Source organism: Kwoniella mangroviensis (assembly GCF_000507465.2).
Source record: "Kwoniella mangroviensis CBS 8507 chromosome 1 map unlocalized Ctg02, whole genome shotgun sequence".
In the NCBI taxonomy this organism is placed as follows: domain Eukaryota; kingdom Fungi; phylum Basidiomycota; class Tremellomycetes; order Tremellales; family Cryptococcaceae; genus Kwoniella; species Kwoniella mangrovensis.
This window is the reverse complement of record NW_027062534.1, coordinates 4,255,036-4,282,939: the sequence shown is the minus strand read 5'-3', so window position 1 is coordinate 4,282,939 and position 27,904 is coordinate 4,255,036. Positions and strand designations below refer to the sequence as shown.

Genomic DNA, 27,904 nt, shown 5'->3' with positions numbered 1-27,904 from the left:
TCCTCACTCATTGATTGACATGACTCAGATTGCTCGTCTTCAAACTGTGCATGTGACTTATGAGCTAAATCTAGCGGCTCGGTACTCTAAACTTTTAGTTCAAAACTTCACATTTCGCTTGATATGAAAGCCGGCTGTACCCTCGACCGATAAGTCACAGATCAACTCTACATCCTGGCTTGGATGAGCATAGATGCTCGTATTAAATGTGCACCTCTGTATGCATTGAAAGCCGCTGACTCAAGGGTAAGAAATTGATGACGTCCTATGACCATCAATAAACCAAAACAGATATCAAAGCTTGTATCCGGGAGGAGGTAAATAAAGCATGGCATCTACATCTTTCAAGCTATTCTACGTTCCTGTTACATTTTCAACCCAACCTGCAGATCCAAGGTACTCTCTAGATATTCGACCTCCCTTCCTTCCTTCTGCGGCAGCGGGGAAAGTGAGAGTGAGTACGCTTCGTTATATTTTGATTCGTTCAGGAAGACTTCCATCTGTACGATTTCCTCCTCATCTTGAGGTTTATCGTTCAAGTTTAAAGGCGTAAGATCTAGAATTTCCACTGAACAAGGGGATTGTGAGTTCGGACTCGAAGTCATATTCCCCCTTTCGTGCTCTTTCACAGTCATACCAGTAGGTGATTGGAAAGGACTGAAACTGTTAAATGTTATTTCAGCCTGTTGAGCGATTGAAGGTATCTGTGATTGATGGTCGTGTCTCGGAGAGGAAGAGGAAGAGGAAGAGGAAGAATCAAGTATCGTTTTGAGTCCTAATCCCATTAAGAGCGGTGTCCATCTACTTGACATAGTAGGTGAATGACTACTACAGCCAGATGAACTCGAAGGTGATGACATTGTTATCGATTGTTTCGGACTGGTCATACTTGATGGTACATTCCCTGCAATTGCTCCATGTGGGTGATCCTTGACATTAGAAGATGACGTTGAAGGTAAATCAGGTCTAGAACTTGATGATCTCCTTAATAATGCAGGTGTAGTCGAGGCGAATGGAACAGGACTACTCGTCAAACTTCGACTACCCCTTCTACTCCTTGATCTTTCACCTATACGATGCTTAGGTGATGATGGACCAGCTTGGCTTGGAGAAATAGGTAAAGGATATCCAGCTTTAAGAAGTGTTTGTCTGACGGTAGTCGAAGGAGATGGTAAGGTGATGGAGGAAGGAGGTAATTTCAAGTGTAAGCGAGTCAAGTAGAATATATCTTGTAATCCCAAAGATGAGAATTTGCTTTCGAGTGTTTCCAACTAGACAATTCGACATCCGTCAGCCAGTCAGTCTATGAATCCATTTCCTTCCGGTGTTGGTATCACTCACTTTACCATGTTTACACATCAATTGTCTGCCACTTCCCTTTGCTATCTTCGCTCTAGCATAACGCTTGACTACCTCCAGGGAATAGTAGAAGGAAGGTGGATGGGTTGGATCCGTTTGCTCGAGGCACTATGCGATGCGACACCAATATTAGTGTATTGCATTATATGGTGGACCATAAGTTACGATGCGATCGGTTGACACTTACGGAGATGACTTCGGAGAACTTTGAGATCACCATCTTGGATGACAGCTTGGCAAGGGCAAGTCTGTATAACAATGATCAGAGGGTGTGTCGGTGAATGAAAGCCGTTGTCTGTCTGGATTTGGATTGAGCTTGAATGGAATTTCTATGCAATTTCTATTGAAAGAGAATGGATGAATGATTGGTTGATTGAGTAGTTGTGATGAATGATTTCCTTTCATCTGTTTTCATCGAATAAAGTATACCTTTTGAATGATTCTAACTTTTGATGTCGATAGACCAATAGATTCAAATTGTGTTATGTACCTGAAGGATTTATACCGAGACCTACTGTATTGGCGGTAAAGTTGTTATATAGGTATGATGAAACATTCAAGGGACAAGGGTATATAAGAGAAGGGAAGAGGGGATGTTTGATTTTCTCCATCCAATCCCATTCATACCCATTCAAGCAACTTGGGTTATATATCAATTCAAAACCGTAGATCAGAAATTATTGTCGATCCTCTTCACGTGTAGCAGCAGATCGAGATTACATTATATTCCTCCTATCCTCTCCTTCCAAGCTTAAACGGAAGTAATTGGTGTAGCGTGTGGACGCAAAGCCAAGTTCCACTCATAACGGCATATCAGTCGAAAAGGAGGTCTTGAATTACCGCAGCTGGCTAAGATAACGAAGACGAGAAATGACGAGACAAGACAGATTCATAGTGTTTTTTTTTTCTTTGTGAAAGCTATGTCCCGCCAACAACCGGGGGAAACCAAACAGTGATTATTGCAGGGCAAGACCCCCCACATAGCTATTAGTCAGATACTTATTGAGAGGAGATCAAATACTGTATGTAGATCCGAATTGGAATCGGAATGGGCAGATCTACAGAGTTGAGGTTATCATTTCCGGTAATTACGAGTTAGTGAAATCTAAGACGAGACCAAATCCAAGGGATCGGATATGTATCCGTCTCAAGAAGATCACAGTTTGAGATACATGTGGATCAATCCAGGAGTAGTAACTTGGCATTATCTCTCAAATTTGTTATTAACGGCATTTTTGTTACTGTTACCAAATCCCTTGTGCCTGTCTATCAGCCCAAGAGCAGCTGTCATGATCCAATTGAATTGGATTGATTTGATGATGGTTCGCTTGATTTGCGCTTTACTTAGTTGTTAATACCACGAGAAACAATCCCATTCCTTTGATATGTATCTCGTACATGCAAAAGATCGAAAATGACCACTTTCATTATATAAACCTCGGCATGTCCGGCAAATGAGATATATACTGTATATGGCTTGGAAGTGGCTTGGAAGTTAGTGGCTTGATGAACAGGACCAGGCATGTGTCAGAATGTCACTCACCTTCATAGCTGGGATCAAACTTATGATACCATGTGTTTTCATAAGCATCATAACTTGTCATAACAGCCCACCGCCGCCACCACTGATATTGATCTTATACATACTGTATCTGATTGATCATCTCAAATACCGAAATACATCCATATCCCGAATCGGGACAAGAATAGTCAAGTCCGATATTGAGGTTGGGCACTTGAAATCGAAAATTAGATAACAAACACCGACATGACGATACTTGATCACACACACAACTGATGGCAATCTATCTAGTATAACTTGACATGACATGACGTCGAAGGTATACGGTGTACACGAATATACAATACAATTTACAGTTCGCATTATACAAAGTCACTAATTTATTCAGTCCGTTATAATAATCACATTTTATCGTGGATTGAAAGATAAGAAACCAATACCAATTCCAATTATAGCCCAAATATACAAAAATCGAAAACAAATAACGAGTTGTCCAACGTACCGGCGTGTCATAAAGAGTTAATGTCCACCAAAAAAAATACAAAAATCGAATCTGATCCTATTGAAATGTCCACATCATTTGTCCTTTCGTTTCTGACCCTCCTTGTGTTCACTTTGTATATGGTTGATATCCAAATTCTATTTTCCCCAATGCCCTCGCACCTTCAACAGCACTATCATCAACTTTCAATACCCTCTTGAATCTGACCTTGTCCTCCGTCTCCGCTAACCCATCTAACAATAAACTTCTATATCCTTTGGACATCATCAACCCACCACCCAATACCAATATCGTTTTATCCAATTTGACCACACTCATATCTCCCAGACATTCTAATGTTAACTCAACCAATGGTTGGATCGATTTTGAAACAATCTTCATAGCTTCCTTTTGTGATTTCTCATCTGTCCCAAGTCCAGATATCATTTCCAATTCTACTTCAGCTTCACTCTCCATATCCATGTCGACATCACTACTATCTTCTACTTCTCCATCGGTACTCCCGGGAGGAGTCGGTAATCCATTCCTCACAGGATTTTCATCTGGAAACGCCCATTTGAGGACCACCCTGGCCGCTGCGGCGATCTTGGCGTTCCTCTTAGCCGTAGCTTCTCCGATGTCTAGTCCATCGAATATACTATTCGAGAGCGAGGCGAGGGTTATCAGATCTGCAGGGTCGGTCGTACCGAAATATCCAAGTATGTCACGATGCAAGGCCAACAGAGGTGGTGGAGAGGATGAATAGATGGATGATGATGCGTGTCGATCAGCAAGTGCCAGGACACTCCGTATGGCTAGTCGACCAAGCCAAAATGCAGAACCCTCATCGCATAGCCTATAAGATAAGGAAACATGCTCAGTACCGTAGTGCACGGATAGGTCACATAAGTCGTACGTCGAACTCACAGATATCCCCATCCTCTAGCTATACCTATATCTTCCAACGGTAATTTGCTACTTGACCTAATCTGGGTCTGACTTTGATCGGAGGATTTGGGTGCGGGTGGCGATACCCTGATGGTCCGTCCTATAGTACCTGTTCCAGCAACTACCGTTACGACATGATCTATACCCGGTATATCCAATGCAGGTGCAGCAAGGAGATTGACATCTATACGAAAAATCCATCAGCATCTTGTCGACTCTGTTCGTTATTTATACGGTGACATATGATTACCATACGTACCATTTGACAATTTTATTTTTTCTGTAGTCAGAGCCAGAGCGTCACTCGCGAAAGGCATAAATCCCCTAGCGTCCGATTCACAATTCACCCCTGCCAGACCTAACCAGGCATATTGGAATACCGATACATTGAGATTCGGTAATTTCTGATATGTAGAAGGTCCACCTTTGGAAGGTAAAAGGGGAAGAGAAGGGATGTATAAGTCGGAGGGAAGGTAAATATTGGAAAGTTGGGATAAAGCTCGATAGGTAGCCAGTAATAATGATTGAGAGGCAGCTTGGTATCCTACACTTTGACTAAGACCAACAGGTACATATCAGCTGAAAAGTCAATTCAATACATGAAATGGAGCGAATTGACTTACATGTTACATGGACCAGCTATTCCTTTGACCTCTATACCGTCGCTCGAACGAATCACCACACATACTTTTGATCCACCTCCATCGGCACAGAGGACCAGCCGGGGGATGGTAGGTGAAGGTGGAGGCGTAGGTAATCTGGTCGTCATTGAAAGTCGTTCAGTGAGGGGATTAACAGTAGTTTTACTTGATTCTCCTGTGAGAGGAGTCTGAGTCAGGAACTCCTACTTCGCTTCAAATATATCTACTGTTTTGTTCTTGTGCTGACAAACCGTTCCGCTTTCAGATTATAGACCCAAGATCAGAATCTCCTTTATTCAACTTTCTCGCTATTCAATATTTATGTTATTAGCCCTTTCTCCTTGGGCCCTTCTTGCTCTCAAATATGCATGAACCTATTGGAATTGTGCCCGTCTTTGTCTTTGATTTCTTTGATTGTTGACCAAAACAAAGATAAAGGATGTACCCTATTTATGTCAACCGATCTAAGCGATCACGGAGATCGACTGCTACTGTTATTGCATCCAGAGCGCAGAGCGGGTCACTTTCGGCAAAGGCGGATACAAGGTGAATATCGGTCCAATCCTTCCTTTGTATCTTTCAATCCTAGTGGTAAAAAATATCCGATCGATCGCGCGTGAGCTGTGATGTTGGACTAAGGTAAGGTGACTATTTTGATGGTAGACAAACAAAGGGAAAGGAGGGGAGGGTGGATAGTGTAGGGAGTAGGGAGTAGGGTGATTTGATCGTTGAGAGGAAGTATTGATGATATATAACTTCAATCCGATTGGGTTGGAGTTCAGTCGTAGTTGTATGCCAAGAATGAATCAACTCGAGGATGAGGAATGTGTTATCAAGGAGTGATCATGTGTGAAGTCAGAGCCAAGTAAGATAGACATTCCGTTTCATCTCTCTCATGTCAGCCAATATTTGTTGATACTGTAAGTACACAGCAAGTGACGAATCGGACATCACCGCTCTGATCGCCGCTTTCGCCTAAACTGTATCGCAACAACAACACACATCTATTGATCCGATGATCAAACACCATCAAGGGTGCATGCATGTGCATACGCTTATATAACCCAGACCCAAGATCCAAAACTCAAACTCAATCAATTTGGAACACCAACATCAAACATCCAGATTTGTCACCGCGGAATAGGACATGATCGGTAAGAACGGCGAGTTGAGTGATCGAAAGTGAGTGACGTGACCGAGTGCTTTCCTCGGTATGTTCAAATCAAGTTGGACGTCATGCTATACGTCACAGCTCGTGAAGGATAGATACATCAGCGAAGATTATGTGTTGTTACATCCGCCCTGATTCCCCGTACAAGTATGTTATGTATCAAGGTGATCTAAGTTCTAAGTATATGATATAGACTGACAACCCAGAATCAAAACACGCACATGACCTTACAACCGTCCGGAGGTGATACAGTATATCAATCAATTTATAAATCGGAACATCTATCCTGTTAACGTTCATCATCTATATTTCTGTAATTTCTCACAATACAAGAACAAAGTCTTAGCTGTTGTTCTACTGACATGTTGTTCATCTAATTCACCAAGGAATAACATTTCTCCTACTGATTTCAACAATGAGATGACTATATGGGCGAAAGAGGCGTAATCAGTATCGACTAACATCATCAACATCAGACGAATGCACTTGTTTTCAAATGCAGATGCGGAACAGAGAGAGGTATCGGTCGAATCCAGGTACTCACCATCGTCAGCTTTGATATCCGTCGTATCCGTATGACTAACACCTTCTTTAGACTCTTTTACAATTCCCATCAATTCACTTCCCATCAGAGTGAGGAAGAACAAATATGTCGGACTCAGATTAAACAAACTTTGTTCTCTATCTTTGTCTTCTTCCATTCCAGAACCATAACTATACCAATTTTTGCAGATTTCCAAAAATCTGATTGCAGATTCGACGACGATCTTCTTCGAGGTGATGTTGAGATGATAATCTTTCAATTGTCTTTCTTCAAATTCATTCGAGGGGGGATAAGACATCGTTGTGTAACTCGTTGAGGAAGGTAAATATTTCGATAGAGTCGAGTTCACAGACATCCTAACGAACTGAAAGGTGATCATGATATGTTGCTTTGATAATTGACCCAACCGCAATCCAAATGCCATACGAGTATTATCCATTGTGGGTGATTCATTGCCATTCTTGGTTATATCAGCAGTTGAAAAGGTGACACTTCGTCCTAGGGCATTTTCAAATTCGGATTCCCACCATACCAACTCATCATTCACCTTGGCAGCTAGATTCTTCAGCTGTTCGACTAATTCTACTGGTGATTCAGACGCACTGATGAGAGATTTAAACTTATGTCTCCATTTATTGAGGACCGAAATCAGTCTAGCATGGAAAGTGAGTAATACATCTTGTGTGGAGTGTCGTGCTTGACCATGAGCCATGGGACTCGTGGGAGGTATAAGCATGTAACAAAATGACAAGGCGTCTCGAGGTGGTGGGGCATCGAGTGAAAGTTGAAGTCGTTCGGTACTATCGACAATCTATTTCGAATCATATACCCCAAGTTGAATCAGGTCAATTGAATATAGACCATTAGATATGCAATCACTCACGTAGCACAATAACCATATCCTAGCCATATCCAGATCGGTTGCGTGTCTTTCAGGAGGAACAAGACCCACAGAAGCGGCAATGGTGAATCTAGGCGAAGTCGAGGATTTCAGAAGCTATGAAAATGGAATGGAGATTTCGTCAGTCCAATCATGTCCAAGTAATGATGGAAGAGACGATCACTCGAGCGAGGACCGCGCGACAACCTTTGGAGGGGAAGGTGGGAGAAAAACATGATGAGAATTGATATGTTTGAACTCACCTTGATCCATCCTCTTGCCCACCTAAACGCGGACCTGGCAATTACCGAAGCCTGTTCTCTCTCCGTCATGTAAGTAGCCAATATACACGCAGCGGCAATCTCTTCTGGTCCTAATCCAAATTCCGCATCTAGTGGTTCATCTCCTTCGGGATCTCCGAAATCAGGTGTATAACCACCTTCGAACCTCTGCCAACTTTCCGCTGGAGAGGTCTGTAACAACGTGGTCACTTCTTCTGCTAGAACCCGATGATACTTCTTATGATACGATGATACTCTTTCTGATGATATTAAGCATAAGACCGATAGGAGTAAGGGGGTTATATATTGTGGACCGGCTATGTAGGGGAAATGATGGAATTCTAGTGGATAACCATATAACAACGGTGAGATACTTTTATGGAAACTGAGAAAGATACACATTAAACAAATCTAATTTAGTGGGATAATGTACGATAATTTGGTAATCCACTCACTAATTGACAAGAAATAATGCATCCTCGGCGCTTACAAGACCTTTCTTGACGATATCTTTTCTAGGGTCTTGCGATCCAATGACCATCAACTCAGTATCTTTGGTCGATACCACATCCATCTGAGAATCAGGAGTTACAGTGTGTTCCTCAGATGAGGAGAGTCCTCCATTGTGGGGAGGTCGGTCCGGATTCTCAGCTGAATGAAGATCCGCTTGCGTGTAAGGACTATGTACATAGGACGAAGTGAGGATAGGTGGACTTGACATCCTTGTACGTGGTGATATACTTCTCATCTCTACATCCTGAGGAGGTTGACCGATGTTCCACCCCTCCCCACTTGAGGAAAGGACTTGACCAATCGAAGGATGAATGAGTTGTGCGGTATCTACTGGACTCGTACGTAGCGGTGGTGTATGGGACATAGGTCTATTAGGAGGGATCAGGGGCGGTGGGAGTCTTGTCGAAGCTGAAAATGGTGGCGCAGAAGAGACCGCCGTGTAGGGCGGTCTGGTAATGACCGTCGATGGATGCGAATTGCCAGTGCCACTGTGGTGGCTGTCATTCTGAGATTTGGTCAAACTTGATCCATGCAGCACAGAAGGTATGCTTGAGCTGGCACTTGATCCATTCGGGGTGATCTCCCCAGTGGTGGCGGCAGTCGCTGTAGAAGGTTTGGTACCCGGACCCTCCTCTTCTTCTAGTTCATCCAACTCATCCTCATCCACTTTGTTGTTCACTTTCCGTCTCTTGCCTCTGCCTCCGGTGTTTCTTGACTCTTCACTTTTTCCCGCATTGGGCTCACCAGCTTGTTGATGTTGATATAGAATCGGTCTCTCAGGTGGATCGTAATGATCTAATCCTTTGGGAAGTTCGGCGGAAACGAATGGTGGGATGATATTTTTCTCCGTCAGGTGATGAAGTATATGATGTACCGCTTTGGACAGCTGGCTGAGATGATCAGTAGCTTCGTATACATCTCGGATGAGCTTTTGCTGGGTTTCATCTTCCTGACATACCATTGGAGAGGGTCAGTCACTAAACACACACCTATAATAGACATTTTCAAAGAGGGACAAACACTCACCTGTGACTTGGGGAAGAAGATGCACTTCTCTTTCCTGACTTTACATCTTACACATTCTTGTGAGCCCTGCTCCAAGATGCACTTCAATTTGGCCTTTCGGCAATTTGTACATGCTTTTTGCTTCTTCTCTCTTGTCAATACTGACGGAACGGAGATCGATATCGTCGTCGGATGATGATGGGACGTGTTCTTGGTAGTGGGCGTGGGTTCAGACTGGACCACGGTTGATGAAGATGCTGAGATAGGTGATTTTGTATTGACATCCCAAAACATCGTTTTCATCGGTGTTGGAGTCTCACTTTGACTCTCGTTAGAAGATGACTGATTTTGAGCATTGGCCGTTATGGATATCTGCCTAGGTCTCTTCTTGTTGCTTCCACTGGTTGTGTCTTGTTCAGGCGAGATCTCATGGGGATACGTAGATCTTGAAACACCTTGGGCAGATTGATTGAGTGATTCATGGGTCGAGGCTCTGATAGCATGAGGAGAATATATGTGACCTTGCGGTATCGATGCGATTTGAGATTGATCAATCGTCCTTCGAGAGGGTTCCGGTGTTAAATCATGGTGATATCGCTGTTGAGGCTGAGTATGAGGATAGTGTGCATGTTGATAATGGTCAGTATGTACTTGCCATTGAGGGTAAGAATCGTTCCTTTGAGGTTCGTATCGCTGAACAGACGATGGCGGTGGATAGCTTTGATTATGCTGCATCGCCGGATAAGAGTATTGATGGTGTAAGGGAGTAGAAGTTGAAGCAGAAGTAGGTAAGGGGGTTGTAGGAGGTCGAATGGACGTCATTGATGGAGAGTGTAGGGACAGGGAAGTCCTGATCATATCCGAGTGATTCTCGGGGGATGATAGGGGATTATCGTTATTGGTATAAGTCGAGAAGGGATGAGGATGGGACATTGTCATTTTACCAGGAGTTTGTCTAAGTCGATGATGAGATGTGATCTTCGGTTTGCAGGATGAGGTTTAGAGAGCGAATCCTTTGGGAGGTAATTGCTCAGGTGATGGGATCGCAGGCTAGAGGTCGTGTATCTGTGTGATTTGATCGATGAATAGATGTGTGGTGTGTGATGTGCTAAGAAGAAATATGTGTCCGATACCGCCGGATATAAGATGTTTTGATGGATGATGGTGATGGTGATGGTGATGGTGATGGTGATGTGAGCGTTCATATGGGAAAAGGGATGGACAGATGAGATGAGGGCGTAGTAAACCTAAAGTCGGGCCATGATGAATGGTGATACCTTTCCTTTGGGCAACGATGATGACGGTGATGATAAGTGTATAGGAAGACACAAGGGATATTATACCTTTCAATCGATTCTTGTTTAGCTGACTGATATCAGATAAGTATGAGCATATGTCATGGGATAATGTTGAGGTGGGGGAGAGCAAATGATCAAAGGATGAACCCGGCGATATGACCGATGCATATATATGGCATGCCATGGTACCAGATTGTCATCCTGTAACTTGCGAAGATCAGTCACGAGAGTTGATCATTCAGTTGGTTGGATGTCAATAACGAGATGGACAGAGAGGGGACTGTGCGTGTCATCGTCGACTAGGTAGTGCCGGTGATCGACGCACGGTCCCGTCACCCCCCCTTTTTCACAATGGTACAGAGCACAGACCCCCTTCATCTGGGTCCTACTTTCCCTCGGATGCATATCAGTTCCCACTCCCTGTTCCCATCCTGTGATCGACGATGGACCATTTTGTCCTGACGGTTTCTTGGTCGAGCAATATCGATATCGGCCCATAGTGTCCGTGTCAACCTAAACTTTACGCTGAACATTGAACTAGGAACCGATCATTTGCGTTAGTGTTGACCAGGAATTGGTTGTTGGTGCATTGCCTCCCATACGCGAGACTATCTTTCATTCCATCTAGCGATGATCGTTGTCAAGTGACTGAACGTACGTTTCTTGCCGAGCTGGAAAGAAACGTTGGGTGGGGTCGACGTGATTGATTTTAGTGCGTGAGGTATTAGCGAATGGCAGGTAAGAAGCCCAAAAAGAGACTTGCATTTGCCGATCGAAACCGAGCCTTTGTGTTAGTTTATGCGACACCTCATTATAGCCATCTGCATCTGCTGCTGGACTGCAGGTTAACATGGCCTACTCCACCTGGGTCCAGTAAAATCCGTCTGATCTGCCACCGATTCCCTCCAGACCACCATCCCTATCAATCTCCTAACTAATAGGCAGACTCGTTCCGCCATCCGTTATTTCAATCACTCATCTTTCTCATGATTGAAGATGCTGAGCCAAGTCGAAAGGCTCTCGAATGAGTTGTTCATGCAAGAGAGCGCACCTGTTTTCGTATTTGGCGCGATTGAGGTGGTGCTCTCTCTCTCTCTCTTTAGCCCACCCATTTAATATTCCCAGGCTGGGAAGACCGTCGGGCATGACTAAGAGGGAACGAAAAACCAGTACTACACACTGGCACCACTGTTTGTTGCCAGCAAGTATAGTCAGTCACTTACACTCCCACTCTACCCTTCTTGCTTTGCGCATGTATGCACACGATAGATGATCAAAGAACGTTCCATTGACCATCCTCATCAGTCTCGCCATCAGACCTCACATCGATATTTTCATTGCAGTTGTAACCATTCAAGCTGGATCTGATCAGATCTGAGTACGAAGTGTACTTTAAAACTAGGTTATCACTCGCCAACTTGCCGGAATCGAGACGCAATCGGCTTAAATTCGCAGCTAGCTATCCATCCTTTATCAATAAATAGGACAGCAACATTCCGACGCTTACAAATCATCTTTTCATCGCCTCTCCTCAACATCACTTCACCCACTGCACTCCTCTCGTCATCTGGAGACTCACGGCAGGGAGCATTCACATCATCAGCCCATTTCGACCTCGCATACACATCCGATATACCTTCCCAGACCAGCTGTTCTATCCGGGATGGATCCCACACCACCTTACGATGATATTCTGGACGACGAGACACTAGCACCGCTCAAGAGGAATCACGCCTGTCTGCAGTGTAAGAAGAGGAAAGTGAAATGTGATGCTGTGGGTTTATCTCTTTCTTTCTCACCACCTAAACAAGGATGTTATGCTCACATGTTGTCTCAGACAAAACCGACCTGTTCCCCTTGTCTACGTTCACACGCACACGCTGTCCGTTCGGCTCATCGTAACGGAACTTCACCTCCCGTCCTCACTTGTACCTACGCGGAAGGGGATTCGCCTGAACCTGGAACTTCAGAGGAAGGTAAACCTAAGAAGAAGAAATTAATCGGTGGAAATAGTTCCTCAAATCATGCAGGTGTCAAGAGGCATCAGGTCGCACAAGGGAAGAGGGATACCGAGGATGAGGAAAAGGAGGTTTTGAAAGCCAGAATCGGTAAGTCAATCTTCTCTCATTCTATCGCTTTGAAATAAGAGCTGATCCACCGTGAAACACTGAATAGCCGAGCTCGAAGCTAGATTATCGGTTCTTACACCCCCAAGTTCGCACTCGAACATAGAAGCTTCCTTACCGATCACGAGTTCCTCGACTTACAACACCGTCGTGAATGATATGCCATTCTCAGCCACAGTCTCACAATTCTCAAGCTCATCGTCACGTCAGACAAGTGCCAGAGTCGAGCCGGTCCTGACAGATATTGGATCGGGAGTCGAATCTTATAACATACCCATCATAGGAATGGATACCAACAATACTGTCCCGCTTACTGAACCTATAGGAAACTTCAGCGGATTAGACGATTTCTTCATCGTACCGAAAGATTGGCCTAAAGGTCTACCTCTGCCATGTACGTTCAATCAATCCCTTATCAAACCACCGTTTTCATCGTCGCAATGCTGATTATACATCCCTCCCGGTAGTCCTACTTGAGCATCTCGTTGAAACTTTCTTCAATTACGTACCGCAGACTCCAAGAATGTTACATCGAGCGACCTTATTGGCAAGGATCAAATTACCTCCCTCCTCGCCCGATTTCCCCTTCCCGGGTTTGTTACATGCCATTTGCGCTTCAGCGGCGACATATACCGCATGGGTCAACAATCTTGCCCCTCATCTCCTGGAAGAAGCTGTCCAAAGACATCTCGCTTTGGGTCTCGATTTAGAAACCATAGATGATTTCGGTCTGGCCCAAGCTCACTTGGGTAGTAAAGCTGTGGACATAACTACCTCAGTGTGTATTATGGGCAGTGGAGCGTTGATTTTCCAGTTGACTCAGACATGCGTGAGCGACCTTTCTTGTCTGCGCTATCGAAGAGTTTGGAGCACTAACTGCCGTCTTGGACAATAGATTTTACTGGGAGATGTATACTATCAAAAAGGTTTCCCGATGAAAGGATGGATGATAGGCGGACAACCAGCACGACTCCTATCAGTGTTGGAATTATGTAACCGTCAACCTAAATCGAACAGCCACAAAGAACCTCTTCTGAGTCCACCGGAAAGTGATAAAGAACGTGAAGAAAGATTAATCACGAGCTGGATGGCGTTCGTAGTGGATGCAGGATTCACGATCAACAGTAGTTGGGCACCAGCCATGGCGTTGACCGAGATGAAATGCAACTTCCCCACCAGTGCTCAAGATTGGGACAAGGTAAGTTATATTCCTGGACCCACTCATGCGGTTTCGGGTCGTACTGACTTGCATGATTAGCTGGATGGAATGGCCAAGAATCCCCAGCATGCCGGTTCATTAGATTTATACTATTCGTAAGTCGGACTCAGGAGCGTTACGATTGAACGTGACGAGTGATACTGATTGTCCTGCTCAGCCATCCCGTCGAAGATTCATTTGTTTTCGTGATCAAAGGCAGTGCAATCATGTCTCAAGTCGCTCAGTAAGTGGGACCTCTCTATCAATTCGCCTCATTTAGAAGACTGATTAAACTTGGTTTCATCTTTAGGTGGCTAAGGAATTGGCAACAAAGAGAAAAGCTGCCGGACGACGAGTTGACTGGGCCAACGATGGAGTCTTTCAAGTTGCTCAGTCACAGTATAGAAGCTTTCAGGTATGTTCCATGATTATTTTTTTGCATCTTCTCGTTGGAAAGTTGCTGATCATGTTTTTTCCGACGTCACAGCACGAGTCTACCCGCGTCTCTGAAGAATATCTGTCGACACCTAGACACTCAAATGATGGCATTCGACGCCAACCTACTTGCGATCCACCTCATACCGAACATTGCAACCTGTCTACTTCATGAACCGTTCATGCAATGGCTACCGTACGATCCCTCGACCATGGCCGTGCAAAGAGCCTACGATTCGATCATGGCGATCCTACATCTCATACCGAGCAATCTAGACATCACCTTGATCTTGACCCCTTTCTTGGCATTGTAAGTGCGAATCCGTTGGACTGCGTCATCACATTTGCTGACTCTCCGCCCATGACGACCAGGTCTCTGTACACAGTCGGGAGATTTATATCAGATTTTACCAGACATGCTGAATCAACTGGACAGGACCAAACGGCTCTCAGGTATCGTTCAGATCTGAGGACTTTGATTAACAGTAAGTTTTGACATTCTGCAAAATCGTTTCTTCCTAAACTGATATTTGTTCTACTTTGTCACCTAGTCCTTGAGAGATATGGTCAAAGACATCCTCTGGGAAATGCGATGGTACATTTCCTCGAAAATTACATGCAAGCTACATCAAAGAACCAACCGATCAACCCTGATGGGTTCTGTAAATTGAATACGAAGAGAATCGAATATTCAACTTTGACTCCGACTGACGAGTATAACATCGAAACAATATATCAAAACAAGATCAATCTCCATAACGACATAGCGCAGAAGTATCCTGGTGGTATCGTCAATGGTGAAATTCAAATAGGTTATGATAACAGCAGAGCGCCGACCGAAAGATCGACTTCGATCAGTGGGATAAGTCCCAATACTATCATTTCCTCTGCTTCGGGATCAGGATCATCCAACCAACCTACACCTGAAAGTATCAACAGTCTGAACTTCAATTGCGGCAATCCTAGCGGTTGTCTGTTCAATCTTGAGAATCCAAATGTAAAGGCGAACGAGAATCGACAACAGAATGGGATAGATATTTCAGAATCAGCCAATACTTTATACAAAACTGCTTCCAATTGGGATACCAACCTAAATTCTAATGACAAGACCAACACTACTCCGCCTGCAGGCGATGCATTCGAACATTGGAGTAAATCTTTTCATACGAATACGATCAATCAATTGAAAACCCAACCTGGAGCTCAACTGCCTTTAATGACTTTCTTAGGTAATTTAGGAACAGATGATGCGATCCAACCTTTACCTATACCTGTTCCTTTACCTGGGTCGAACCAGGATTGGAAGGATAACGTAATGGATCCATTCAAGATCCCTTCAATTGGAATGAGCAGTAATCAGAATAGTAATCATAATTAATAGGAGAGCTCTTGGACGAGGCTCAACAAAATACGGAAAGGAGCATACTTCTTGTTTCTAGGAAGTATTTACAGAGAGTACAGATGGCCAACGATTAAATAGACAAGAGCCGAAAAAGGTATATGTTGTAGTATCTGTGTCCTACATTCGGTCGAAAGCTCCTCTCGCTTCGCATAGCTTTACCTAGATTTGTTTATTACGTTTTACTTGTATCCTACTTTATAGTAACGTCACTCCCTTACCATGTGGACACCCCCACCCCGTGTACAGTGGCTCTATGGTGGGTTTTTGGAAATTTTCAGAAGGCTGCAGTGCTTGCATATATTCAGATAGAGCCTTGAAAATTGGTACGTGGGTAAAAGAGCACTGTACTACCTCGGCATAGGACTTGCATGCATGCATGAATTGGTGAAAAGACGGGCAGGACCTAGTCAAATTTCTCTCAGCCAAAATTTTGGCTGAGGAAATTTTGATCCGTGATCATGTCACACACAGGCTTCATGCATGCGCTTGAGGCATAGGATGGGTTACCATACTTAGGGTCTATCCATATACCAAATTCTAAGGCTTTAGAACAAGGGATGCATGTTGAATCAAGAGATGAAATATCGGAAAACCTCACTGTAGAGCCACTGTACACAAGGTGGGGGTGTCCAGAAGGTAGGTGAGTGACGTTAAGACTATTTCATCACTCATTTTTCAATCTAATTTATAGAGCCGTATTGTACATGCTATATAGCGAATCATCATGAATTCAAGTTGTATAAGTTGGACATCACGTCAGATACATTACATGAAGTCGTGAAGTCACCTCTAATGCATGCGCATCAATTGATCCGGCACTGTACTGTACTGCTTGAACCTGATTGTACCTTGTTACCCATCAATCAAAGAGAGATGTGACACTGTGTTCCAGCGTCGATCGATCCTCATCATCGGAAGAAGTATCAGCCTGACCTTGACCTTGAAGCGATCCAATGAGAAGGTCGCTACCCGCTGCCATTGCAGAGGCATCACTGGATCTCCTCCTTTGTTGCAACTCCCTCACCTCTCTCGGAGTGTAGCTTCGATTGTTGTGTAAACTTTTGTACGAGTGACCTCCATCCCATAAAGATCGATCAACGGAGATATCAGCCCTGATCGATGGACGGAAGGTAGTCACTTTATCTTTCAAGGATGCTGGCTAATTACATCAATCAATCAACGATTGAAGTTAGCACTTTGTGCAGTAGAGTGATACTCACAGCAGATCTTTCCAATGCCCATTCACAAATGACCTCGGCGTAAATCCTCTTATCCTCCCTTGTGAGATCAGCATTCCACAAACTTCGCTCGGCAAGTTGCACAGCTGAAGATTCAAGCTTCCTATCGAATGCTTTCAACGTAGTCATCGCGTCCGAAAGACTCTGTCGACTATCTTTGTCCAAAGTTGGTACCGAACGTCTAGAAGAGTCCGCAAGTGTCCAATTTAATTGTTCCCCATTGCCGTTCCTCCCTTGGGATATGAAGATACTCAAATCACTGGGATCTTCTGGATTATGTCGATTATGGTTTCTGATCAAAGTAGCAAAACCGTATATCTTGTTCATATGGGAAGCGCAAGTCTTGACTTCACCTGACCTACCGCTTTTACTCTTAGCGGTCACCTCCAAAGCTGGTATATAAGGCTTGTTCTCCTAAGTACTTTCATATTCGTCGTAAGAGTTGTAAGGTATGAGGAAACATGGTTCAGAAGGGTTGGTACTTCCCGGTACACATTTTTGGAAGATCGAACTTTTTGTCCAATTCCTAGAAGGCATGTTGGTTTGAATGGCTTGTGTCGAGTTGAGAAAAATACAATTTCTCGTTAGATGGGCAGACGATATGATATCTTATATATACGTTATTTAGTTTCGACGTTCATTGATAACACGCCTGATATCTCCAATGGGGCCAGTGGAGAAGTCACGATCACCTTTGTATATCGATGAAGCACAATTCTCTCCGGCTGAATTGCCTTCTAATGTGTGATCAGATGGAGTTGCAATTTGCTTTGTGCGATAGGCTGAAAGGATAAGTGTCCTTCCAGTCCTATGTAATTAGAAGGTCGGAGTCGGGTTTTACCAGTGTTTTAAAATCACCAAAAGTGAGATACATCCATCCCATTCTATCTTCTTCACCATTTTTTACTGTCCCCACTTATCTCATAACTGTTTCGGAGATGGAACATCTAGGAGGGATAAATGAAAACTACCACTACCTCTGCTCGACATCGAAGGCCTTTGAGGTATAACTCTGCGGGCGGAAGATATATCCATAGTTTTTGGCCATCGGCCATCAACTATATGGGATTCCTTCCCTATCTGATCCTATTTCAACGGGATATCTGTCCCTTTCCTCTACTTCGCTCTTCGCTCTCCTCGTCTCCAAATGCGTATCAATCCAGCTCGAGTATTTCTAGTACGTTGGGCCAACATCTAAGTTACCCTCCTCATGACAATGGGTATGATTGACCCATTGCCACATTGCCACTTTTCGGTGCAATTGCCGAAATTTGCTTCCGTCTGATTACTGTCACTTCTCCTTCAGCCAGTCTCGTCGCTGTTATTTGTGGGCCAAGTTCCATCAATAGATAGATAGATACTAGAAAGATATACTAGATAGCCATATACAGCAAAACTACACACACATCCAAAATGTCCCTTCTACGTTGCCTTCCCCGAACAACCTCCATCTCTCGCTCCTTCTCATCCATATCCGCTCGAGCATATTCCGCCGGTATACCTCAACCTTCCTACCCAGTCCAGGATAAACAACCTTCTTCCTCAACTCCTCAAAATCTCCAACAGTCCCCCAACGTAGCTACGACATGGTCGACGGGCCAGAACCCCAAACCCCACGCATATGATAATCAGCGATTCGAGCAGACCGCCCTGCAGTTCCAGCCTAATGCCCCTTCCGCAATGGGGATGGTTAGTGAGGATCCAGTGAGGTTGGTCAATGGACGAATAGCTACTTGCGATGGTGGTGAGTAGTGTTTCGTATCGATGGGTGGGGATGAAGAGGGAAGTAGGAGAAAGGACAAGGAGGGCAAGGGAACGGCGATGTAGCAAGGTGGTATTACGGTATGGTTCATGAGGGTTGTGCTTTCAGAATGTGATCTAAGTTGGGAAAGGATCGGTCATTGCTATTCCGCTGCATAGGATGATACTGATGGAACTGTTTCTGATCAGGTATGGGAGCTCTTGGACACCCTAAGATGTAAGTTGAACTCATGTTCCGTGATATGAACCTAGCTGATTCGTGGATTTTCAGTTTCATCAACCTCGATAAGCCAGGTTAGTCTAATGTTCTTTAACCTCCTTAACGAGAATTGGCTTCGTCACCGCTTGGTACCGACTGTATGCTGACACAGCCTATCTGAATGACTCGTACTTCAACAGGACCCAAAGTGTGCGGATACTGGTAAGTCGAATGAATATGACTCTTACACTGTGCACTGACAATCATCATTGAATAGCGGTACTCGATTCGAGCAAGCGCATTACGAACCTTAGATGGACTAGATGACAACGCGTATTAGATACGGAGATATGCATTGAGTATAGGACAGATGCTGAGTGAGCTGCCAGGGTTATATCCAATCGTTCAAAAAGCTATAGAAGAGATAAGACACAATTCCTCCTGAGAGCGCGATCGTCCATACTCATTTCACTTTCCTTCCCCTCACACCTACAGATACCACAAAATATCTATGTTTATTCCCTTTCTATACCCAACTCCACATCTGACTGTCCCCAATATTCAACTCTTCATCAATGTACCCACATACACCTAGAATATGATCCCCATCCTCTCTCACACCCACCTCTACATCTCTTCCACAATCTTTCCACTTCTTTACCAACCCACTTTGTGGATCTAACCCCCATACTACTCCATGTCGTTTCGAATCGCCTATACCCGAGGTACTGACAATCCTATCCAAGGCTGAGAATAACGAGTCCAGATGATAGGGTTGCAAGTTATGTATATAAGTGATAAGCAAATTAGGCGAAATCTGATAATTGTCCAGCGCGAAGGTGACTATCGTTTCTTCACTTTCTTTATTGCGATCACTTAATTCAGAAGATTTCTTCAGTCGTAGACCTCATGGAATATTATCTTGAGTGGTGGAAGAAGGTTTGAGAGCCAATCGATCAGGTAAGAAGGATCCTCTATTCCTAACGAAACTTGATAATCCTCTTGAAGATGGCTCTTGAACCAATATCGCTCGATTGGAAGTATCGACATTTTCAAGTTTATGTTTAATAGTCTGAGAAAGTATTGAACCGATTTCGAACAAATCCGATTCCCATATTGGATCCCATCCAAGATATGGCGAATCATCATCTTTATTTTTGAATGGTGGAGAGCAGCTGTCCCTTTCGAGTTCAAAGACCAAGTGAGTCTATAATTCCATTTTGCTCGACTTTTCCATCCATAGCTTTTTCGCTTGTCCAAACCAATCTCACAATCATCGTAAGAATTGATTGGTAAATCCGACCATAATACACTGACAATCCCTTTTGTTAGTATATCTTCACCGATAGGTAAAGGTGGTTCACCCCATTTATCAATTGGATATTCTGGTATACCACGTTAACGCTCTTGAAACTTTAGCCCATTCAGACACATGTTTATTTCCGTAGAATACTCGGAATTCCTAGTGAAGCTCAACCCGATACTTTGAGAGCTCACATCGTGATCGTGCGTGATTGTAGTTTATTTTGTACGAATATTTGACCAATATCCAAGTTTGAGTCAAACTCACCTTCTAAGTCATCCCAATACTCCACTCATCAATTTCGAAGCTTGCCTGAACGTGTGCCTCGATTTGACAAGGCGAAGTCAATCGGATAGTATATAATTGAGGGTCTAACATCTTTACAAGATCAGATGATCGTACTGTACTGATTTAGTACTGTATGTTCGAAGTTGATCAATGTATTCAGCTTGACAAGTGACAAGAAAAGTAAAAGAACGATAAGAGAGATACTATACATCCTCGATATACCAGGTTATTATTTTATATGCATATTCGTAGTACACATACTGTGGTTCAGGCTGAGAGAGTCAGGTCGAGGTTCAAAGGAGATGAGTGGAGACTGTTTGTTGGATTGTCTGAGTATAAGCAAAGGAAGGTCCACTGCCAAACCAAACCAACATTATACAACCTTAGTACATAACCCAACAAAACGAATGCAGGACATCTCGGTATTTGGTCCGATGTTCTCGCATTTCCAAAATATCATATACGATACACATAGATATACGACTACCGTGGTCTGGCGAAACGTGGAGGCATATGCTGGTCTATTATCTACCATCTTTAGTAACTTCTAAAACCCGATAGATGTGAATCATAATATCATACTGTACTGATAAACCGTTCAAATTCGGATTACTCAGCGGTCATACCCAACTCCACATCTGATGATCTACCATTTCCGCCCGCTCGTCCAGGTAATTACATACCCCCAAAACATGACTCCTTATCCCATCTCTGATATCAATCTTGACGTTCCTATCTTCCACGTTTTCCAGCTCTTTAACCCATGAATCCGAGGGATTCGAAAGATTGAATCCCCATATTTCGCCTTGTGTCCAAGGAGCATTGGTATCTCTAACTACATCTTCCAATACCTTCAACAAAGAGCGCACTTGGTCCGGTTGTAAATTGTGTACGTAGGTAAGTAAAAGTCGAGGTTCAACTAGGAAATTCTCCAAGGCGAACATCACTATCGCTGTAACCTCTCCATCTTCATCTTTGGGTGATCTCAACCTCACGCCTAGAGGGAGTGGTTTTGAGGTATTTTTCCATTTTGGAGGCGGAACAATGAATGAACCTCTCGTCCGAATGAATGTCAGTGATCCGTTCGTAGATGGATCGTGGGTCCATAATGATTTGGATGAAGTGTTCGATTTATTTATATTCGATTTGGTGGATTCAGTCAAAATAGATTTTATCTCTTCTAAATCCTCTTCATAGATCAAATCCCATTCATCCTGTGCTTCGACCGTCCTCGTGCGGTTATCGAGATGTAGGTCAAACACCAATCTGCTATTCCATTCTTTCCTGTACTCATACCCTTTTCCAGTCAATCCGATCGTACAATTCTCATAAAAGCTCATAGGTATGTCTGCCCATAATACGCTGGCACATGGTCTGGGAATCGCGTCCTCGAGGTAAGAAGGGACGGGAGGAGGAGGGGAGCCCCATTCGATTGGAAAGGAGGGGATTGGAGAAGGTGGATCGCCCGGGGATAAAGGGTTGAGAAGGACGTAATGTAGTAAACGAATGAGATGGGTAGCGTAGCCATGTCCTATAAAAAAGGGGGTTCAGAAACGATATCAATCTACCTTCTATCTTTTGATTATGATTATTATTCTGTTATGTACATGCGAGTCAGAGTAGGATAAACTCACCTCGGTGTTCGATTGGAGTGACCACAGCTGTAATGTTATACCAATATCCATCGATGACTTCCAGCCCGAATCTAGGCTTTATCAAGGCTTTTTTTCGATGACTGAGTAAATAAGATACGTATATCAGTCAAATCACTCCGGACGCTATCGTAGCCTCGCTTTTGAGGGGATATGATACTGTTGACTCACGTTGCAAGTATCGAATATACCGGTCCATCACAATCGTCTTTCCTAACTAGGACCCTACAATGTGTTATGGGAAGGATGTTAACGATTAGAAATTCGCGATTCACAAGAAAGATATACCTCACCAAGTAAGCATGGCATTATCTTTCACCCATTCAGCTTGAGTTTCTTCATGTCCAAATCCGAGAAATTGCTAAAATATGATATGGGCTCAGAGTTTAGATGCTAGGCATATACACGGAGAAGATGAGCGACTTGACTCACATCCCAATTCATCCCACACCTCCAATAAGGTATCTCGAAACATGCTTTTTCATGTTCTTCAGCCTGTCCTGCAGATGCTATGCGGATGGTATACTGTGTAGGGTCAAACATTGCAGTGCGCAAGATCGATTGGATAAATAGATGTAAACAGGTGAATCAAATTTGGATTGTTGGACTGGAGAGGGAAGGAGAGGGGATAAATCGAAAGCCTAGCTTTGGCATTGACTGGAGACACTTTCTACGTTACAGTACCTATGCATATTGTTGAGCATAAGATAATCGTAATCATCTCAGGCGATCTCGTTTCTGACTCATCGAGTCAGCATTTAGTGGTCCTGGCGAAATTAATCAATTAATCTTGTCGACTCATGAAAACGATATGATCAAATCGGATCAGAAGTGACCTCCACCGAAGAGTCATCATGATCCCATCCATTGCAAGGAAGGACGCGCCTACAAAGCAATATAGGGAGGGCTCTTCAGGAGCTTTCTGAACTATAGTACAACATGCAGGCCGGTATCTGAGAGGCTTGAATGTGTGAGGGAAGCAGTATCAGGTCAAAATGCATATTCATTGCCCTCTCTACCTCATACGTTCCATTCTCAAGTCATCTCCAGTCTTTCTCATTCTACCCTATCAAGAGATCTAGGCGGATCCAGCGGCTAGAGTCAGAAACAAGGTGCTTATCAGCTTTGGTCCAGCTGCTTACATTGAGGCGACGACACATAGGAGATGCTGTATGCATATGTGATCGATATCGTGACTCACCATCAAGCTCGGCGAGGTATTTCTTGGATTCTTCATCATCTTGCTTTTGGAGGATCTACAATTCAGAGATTATATCAGTATATGTCTTCTTCGCCACTCTATCGTAGCAGATCATCCATCAAGCTAGTGTGGATGTATGTGTAGATCACCAAACTCACAGCTTTGAGCAAATCGACGTATTTCTTCTTAGCGTCCTCTTGGCTGGTACCTTCAAGTGCTTTCCAGGCCTTGTACTTGGCTTTGGCAACGAAGTCGAACATACCTGGTGTGGAAATGAATATCAGATCGAGTCTCTCATACCTTCAGAATTCCCGATGGGGAGTGCCGAACGGTGAAAGACACGTAGGAATGGTTTGGTCTGACTCACCAGGGGCAGGTCCGGTGTTATCACCTTCGTTGGCTTGTTTGAACGCACCGTAGAACTGTGATACAGGTCAGCGCAAACTCATGTCAATCAAGAGTCATATCCACTGCTCCCCGGTGGATATGGAGCATGGTTTGTTTTCTATAGCCCATATAATGACAAGTGTACAGCTTCTTGCGAAGGAAGGGGAAGGAGCACTCACGGCAAGTTTGTCATCCTGGGAAGGTTGAGCGGGTCCGTCCTTTGGGAGGCCTTGTACGATGGCTACTGCTTTGCCGAATTGAGCTTGGACTGACATGGTTGCTGGGGGTGATGTCGCGATATGACTGAGGAGAAGAAGATGGTGGACTACACGTTGTGAGTTTTGATCATCTCTTGATTGCACTACAGATTCAACGGTTATCCAACGGACATGAACCGGGTGGGGATATTCTGTACGATGTGTGCCTAATCCATTCGATCGATAGCAGGATATGCCATAGGCTCGTGGCTTGCATTAGGCATAACGCGCGCGTGTCGTGTCTGAGACTGACGTCATTCCGACCGGGGTGCATCGGTCCAATGGGTGGATGAGTGCCCATGCAATGGGTGGTGGACCATGGGAATAAGATCACCATAACCAATCAACAACCAGATTATAGTTATAGTGAAGCTTCCATCATTATTCATCTATACATATTACTCAACGTACCAGACACTCTCATCCCAACAGTACAGTCTACATCAGCTCACAACAACAATGTTCCCATCCACCATCGCTCTTAGACAAAGTTCCACCGCCCTCCGACGGCCCGTGCTCCGGTCCACCTCCATCGCATCAACCGGATTGGGTATCGCAGGTAGACGATGGAACACTCAAGAGCAAAGAGGTGGTAAATCCAAGTTGGTAAGCATCATTTCGTTCGGTCCTAATTGTATACCAAATACAAATACAAGGGAGCCGTAGAGAAAGAAAGGGAGCTCTGCACAACATTGTCCGGGTATATCAGAATAGCAAGAACGAGACTGACCAATGATAATTTCATAAATAGATCTTCCGATTCGGTCTTCGAGGTGAGTGAAGCGTATCGCCCTCGCAGAAACTAACATCACTGACACTGCTACCTTACTCTCCCAGACATTCCCGTCGAACTTTACCCTATGGCTTTCGTCGTAGCTGCCGCATGTGTTGGAGCAGGCTTCGCTGTCGGTCGACATTGTAAGTTGCACTCTGTCTTTTGTCCCTCGATTTGGGTATAGTAAATGACTGTGTCTCCCTCATAGTCTACCTCGATGGTGTAAGTCCTGCCTCTACCTCAATGAGTGATGATCCACCCAAACTCAAACCTCCATTCAGACTTCGTCCCTTGAATCCTCATCATTCAAAAATGCTAACATACTATACTCACTATAGCTCCGAATTGGCCCAACCGGCAAGAAAGAGTAATCATTCCATAAAATGGACTGGACGGTTGTATGAAACATGGAAAGGTAGTTGAAACGACGTCAATAAGAATCAAAATCGAAACAAAGGAAATATGCATAGTAAATAAGAAGTGAAATCGTGCTCTTCATACTTGCACTAACCTAACTTTTTGCCCATCGAGGTTCTGACGTACAAAGATGATTACAAACTCCAACAGGCGTTTACTAGATAACATCACAAATTTTCACTCTGTTGCTATAATCAATGCTCCTTTCACTTACACTCTCGCGCATCGGTATCGTATCCCTATCGAGATGAAAGTACTTACAATCCTACGTCGACCTCTCAAAGCCTCCCAGCTTCTGCGACATCTTCGCTAGGTGTGAGTTTTATATACTCGAGTAACTAGATTTCTAGGCAGATTTGACCCAATACTTTCCACTTGACACAAATCCAAGCCTGAAAAGAAGATGACATCGAAATTCGGATACACATATACAGACCTCCCTTCTGCTGATCCTCAGGACGGTTCCATCGAAGCGAGTGCGTTCAAAGCCTTAAAAGTGGAAGAGATGAACAAGACACAAAAGCAGAATTCTTGTACCAATGAGACCAGTAAGGATGATGATCTAGATTGCGATGCAGAGATGAATTTGGAGGTTGACCAAGACAAACAAGGTAAGCTTATGAAATTCATACGAAGATGCAACATGTTATTGCGCATATGTGTCTTTGTGTCTTGGGCTTTATGGTAGATAGCGAAAAACACCTTCGCAACACTTAGTTGAGGAGAATTGACTTCTACCAAACAAGAAATTGGTCGATTTGATAAAGAGCAAAAAAAAAAAAAAAAAAAAAAAACTCAGGGCCAATCTGAAGAATTCAAGTCAAAGGAGGAGATTGGAAGAGTTGGCGAAGAAGTGTATGTTTATGGCTCTGAACGAAAGTGAGTTGGAGCAAAATCGATGTAGCTTATATACTGGTACGCAGAAATATTGTTTGGGGCATGGATATCCCTGTTTCCTTGTTGTCCTTGACCAATGATAAATGTGCATGCATTCATGTTAAGATTACTCGTTATATGATCTGAGTTCGGTAATCATCGGAACCACCTAAACGTCATAATTTCAAGCGTGATCACCTCCTTTTTCCATGATCATCGTATTACCCTCTCCTTAACTTTCCATCACCATCTTGCCCAGATATCACTCCCCCATCTTCACCCTATAAGCATCTCAACATGAGCCTCGAAAAAGTATCCTCCAACCGAGTCTCCACAGGCTACTTGACAAAATACAAATTCCCTTCCACCTCTCTTGGCGGGCTTTCCACCCAATTCAACATCTTCCTTCCTTCCTCTGCATCAGCCAGCTCCCCTGCCCCTGTACTGTTCTACTTGGCCGGTCTTACATGCAACGAAGATACCGGTGCTCAGAAGGGGGGACTGTTGAATACAGCTGGTAAAGAAGGTATAGCGGTGGTTTTCCCCGATACGTCGCCTAGAGGGGCGGGGGTCGAGGGGGAAGATGATGATTGGCAATTGGGAACTGGTATGTCATATCATGCCATGTTTTCTACAAGAGCTCTCCGTAGTGATACATGGAGAGAACGAAAAAAGATTGACTGTTCCGTCATCTGGTTGGATGAGAGGCTGACGTGCATTGGATAACAGGAGCCGGTTTCTACCTCAATGCGACCGCTGAGAAGTGGAAGAAACATTATAACATGTATGATCTGGTTGTGAAGGAGCTTCCTGAGGTGATCAAGGAGGCCAACCTCGGTGTGGTGAGTACATTCTTGCGAATCGTCGAGGGTTGTGGGCAGTGTGAAAGGAATTTTCGATCAGATTCTCCTCGAGTTGAGAGGAGAGGTCACACATCATAGGTATTTTGGGTGGAGCGATCTACTCAGACTATGGATGATTGCCCTATTGGGAGGATATACACTGACGATTTATCGTCATAGGACTTCTCGAGATGGTCGATCACTGGTCACTCGATGGGAGGTGAGCTGACCCGGGCCTCAATGGTACTGAAACAGATTGGCTGATAGCACTTGTAACTCTATTCAGGTCACGGTGCACTATCGATCTACCTCAAGAATCCAGGTTCATTTAAATCTGCCTCGGCATTCGCTCCAGCTTGGTGAGTCTCTCATGGACTATTCATACAAGAAGTATGTTCCACTTTGGATGACTTAGACCCGTTAACTCATCTGTCGTGAATTCTATAGTAATCCCTCGCGTACTCCATGGGGAATTAACGCATTCACAAATTACCTCGATGCCAAAACTCGTTCTTCACCACCTAGCGAATGGTTACCATACGATTCCACCCACCTCTTACAGAACTATCAGGGTGAATCGAACATTTTGATTGATGTAGGTTCGGAAGATGATTTCCTTAAGAAGGGTCAATTGGAACCTCAAGCTATATCGAGTTTGAATAAGAAGGGAGTAGAAGTCAGGATGCAAGACGGGTTTGATCATTCTTATTACTTTGTGAGTATAATCTACTAACACTATCTTGATTCCTATCTCATATCGATCCCTCTCAATATGATCGTATTTCATCATGTTACTATTTTTCGTATGGATGCTGACGTCTTGATCTCCTGATTCAGATCTCGACCTTCGCTCCTGAGCATGTTGAATACCATGCTAAATTCCTCAAAGCGTGAAGTAACTATG

The 27,904-nt window shown here is 44.0% G+C and overlaps 11 protein-coding genes across 11 annotated transcripts; 4 read left to right on the top strand and 7 right to left on the bottom strand.

Moving 5' to 3' along the window:
* Nucleotides 1-365: 365 nt before the first annotated feature.
* On the bottom strand, nucleotides 366-1,579 carry I203_106720 (uncharacterized protein; the record flags this gene model as incomplete). Its single annotated transcript, XM_019151043.1, has 3 exons — nucleotides 366-1,271; nucleotides 1,342-1,467; nucleotides 1,547-1,579. 3 exons carry the CDS (start codon nucleotides 1,577-1,579, stop codon nucleotides 366-368), a joined length of 1,065 nt encoding a protein of 354 aa, XP_018999611.1.
* Nucleotides 1,580-3,491: 1,912 nt separating this feature from the next.
* On the bottom strand, nucleotides 3,492-5,079 carry I203_106719 (uncharacterized protein; the record flags this gene model as incomplete). The annotated part of the gene is made up of 5 exons (XM_019151042.1): nucleotides 3,492-4,218; nucleotides 4,290-4,351; nucleotides 4,397-4,494; nucleotides 4,570-4,865; nucleotides 4,934-5,079. 5 exons carry the CDS (start codon nucleotides 5,077-5,079, stop codon nucleotides 3,492-3,494), a joined length of 1,329 nt encoding a protein of 442 aa, XP_018999610.1.
* A 1,342-nt stretch (nucleotides 5,080-6,421) lies between these two features.
* On the bottom strand, nucleotides 6,422-10,278 carry I203_106718 (uncharacterized protein; the record flags this gene model as incomplete). Its single annotated transcript, XM_019151041.1, has 6 exons — nucleotides 6,422-6,546; nucleotides 6,667-7,477; nucleotides 7,550-7,663; nucleotides 7,810-8,212; nucleotides 8,283-9,289; nucleotides 9,367-10,278. 6 exons carry the CDS (start codon nucleotides 10,276-10,278, stop codon nucleotides 6,422-6,424), a joined length of 3,372 nt encoding a protein of 1,123 aa, XP_018999609.1.
* Nucleotides 10,279-12,306: 2,028 nt separating this feature from the next.
* Nucleotides 12,307-15,780, top strand: I203_106717 (uncharacterized protein; the record flags this gene model as incomplete). Its single annotated transcript, XM_019151040.1, has 11 exons — nucleotides 12,307-12,417; nucleotides 12,481-12,751; nucleotides 12,819-13,163; nucleotides 13,237-13,598; nucleotides 13,665-13,967; nucleotides 14,028-14,083; nucleotides 14,146-14,211; nucleotides 14,278-14,382; nucleotides 14,455-14,712; nucleotides 14,775-14,887; nucleotides 14,954-15,780. The coding sequence occupies 11 exons, from the start codon at nucleotides 12,307-12,309 to the stop codon at nucleotides 15,778-15,780; spliced, it is 2,817 nt and encodes a 938-aa protein (XP_018999608.1).
* Nucleotides 15,781-16,663: 883 nt separating this feature from the next.
* I203_106716 (uncharacterized protein) lies at nucleotides 16,664-17,579 on the bottom strand (the record flags this gene model as incomplete). Its single annotated transcript, XM_065518038.1, has 3 exons — nucleotides 16,664-16,963; nucleotides 17,025-17,434; nucleotides 17,504-17,579. The coding sequence occupies 3 exons, from the start codon at nucleotides 17,577-17,579 to the stop codon at nucleotides 16,664-16,666; spliced, it is 786 nt and encodes a 261-aa protein (XP_065373342.1).
* An 876-nt stretch (nucleotides 17,580-18,455) lies between these two features.
* I203_106715 (uncharacterized protein) lies at nucleotides 18,456-19,316 on the top strand (the record flags this gene model as incomplete). The annotated part of the gene is made up of 5 exons (XM_019151038.2): nucleotides 18,456-18,786; nucleotides 18,993-19,020; nucleotides 19,075-19,097; nucleotides 19,203-19,224; nucleotides 19,280-19,316. 5 exons carry the CDS (start codon nucleotides 18,456-18,458, stop codon nucleotides 19,314-19,316), a joined length of 441 nt encoding a protein of 146 aa, XP_018999606.2.
* Nucleotides 19,317-19,909: 593 nt separating this feature from the next.
* I203_106714 (uncharacterized protein) lies at nucleotides 19,910-20,279 on the bottom strand (the record flags this gene model as incomplete). Its single annotated transcript, XM_065518037.1, has 2 exons — nucleotides 19,910-20,209; nucleotides 20,274-20,279. The coding sequence occupies 2 exons, from the start codon at nucleotides 20,277-20,279 to the stop codon at nucleotides 19,910-19,912; spliced, it is 306 nt and encodes a 101-aa protein (XP_065373341.1).
* Nucleotides 20,280-21,213: 934 nt separating this feature from the next.
* Nucleotides 21,214-22,788, bottom strand: I203_106713 (uncharacterized protein; the record flags this gene model as incomplete). Its single annotated transcript, XM_019151037.2, has 5 exons — nucleotides 21,214-22,124; nucleotides 22,228-22,328; nucleotides 22,417-22,470; nucleotides 22,539-22,606; nucleotides 22,678-22,788. 5 exons carry the CDS (start codon nucleotides 22,786-22,788, stop codon nucleotides 21,214-21,216), a joined length of 1,245 nt encoding a protein of 414 aa, XP_018999605.2.
* Nucleotides 22,789-23,323: 535 nt separating this feature from the next.
* Nucleotides 23,324-24,108, bottom strand: I203_106712 (uncharacterized protein; the record flags this gene model as incomplete). The annotated part of the gene is made up of 5 exons (XM_019151036.1): nucleotides 23,324-23,340; nucleotides 23,447-23,501; nucleotides 23,605-23,708; nucleotides 23,814-23,868; nucleotides 24,013-24,108. The coding sequence occupies 5 exons, from the start codon at nucleotides 24,106-24,108 to the stop codon at nucleotides 23,324-23,326; spliced, it is 327 nt and encodes a 108-aa protein (XP_018999604.1).
* A 441-nt stretch (nucleotides 24,109-24,549) lies between these two features.
* On the top strand, nucleotides 24,550-25,236 carry I203_106711 (uncharacterized protein; the record flags this gene model as incomplete). The annotated part of the gene is made up of 5 exons (XM_019151035.1): nucleotides 24,550-24,696; nucleotides 24,842-24,863; nucleotides 24,928-25,008; nucleotides 25,074-25,087; nucleotides 25,204-25,236. 5 exons carry the CDS (start codon nucleotides 24,550-24,552, stop codon nucleotides 25,234-25,236), a joined length of 297 nt encoding a protein of 98 aa, XP_018999603.1.
* A 1,219-nt stretch (nucleotides 25,237-26,455) lies between these two features.
* Nucleotides 26,456-27,894, top strand: I203_106710 (S-formylglutathione hydrolase; the record flags this gene model as incomplete). The annotated part of the gene is made up of 6 exons (XM_019151034.1): nucleotides 26,456-26,765; nucleotides 26,888-27,000; nucleotides 27,181-27,220; nucleotides 27,287-27,359; nucleotides 27,448-27,715; nucleotides 27,838-27,894. 6 exons carry the CDS (start codon nucleotides 26,456-26,458, stop codon nucleotides 27,892-27,894), a joined length of 861 nt encoding a protein of 286 aa, XP_018999602.1.
* Between the last annotated feature and the right edge of the window lie 10 nt (nucleotides 27,895-27,904).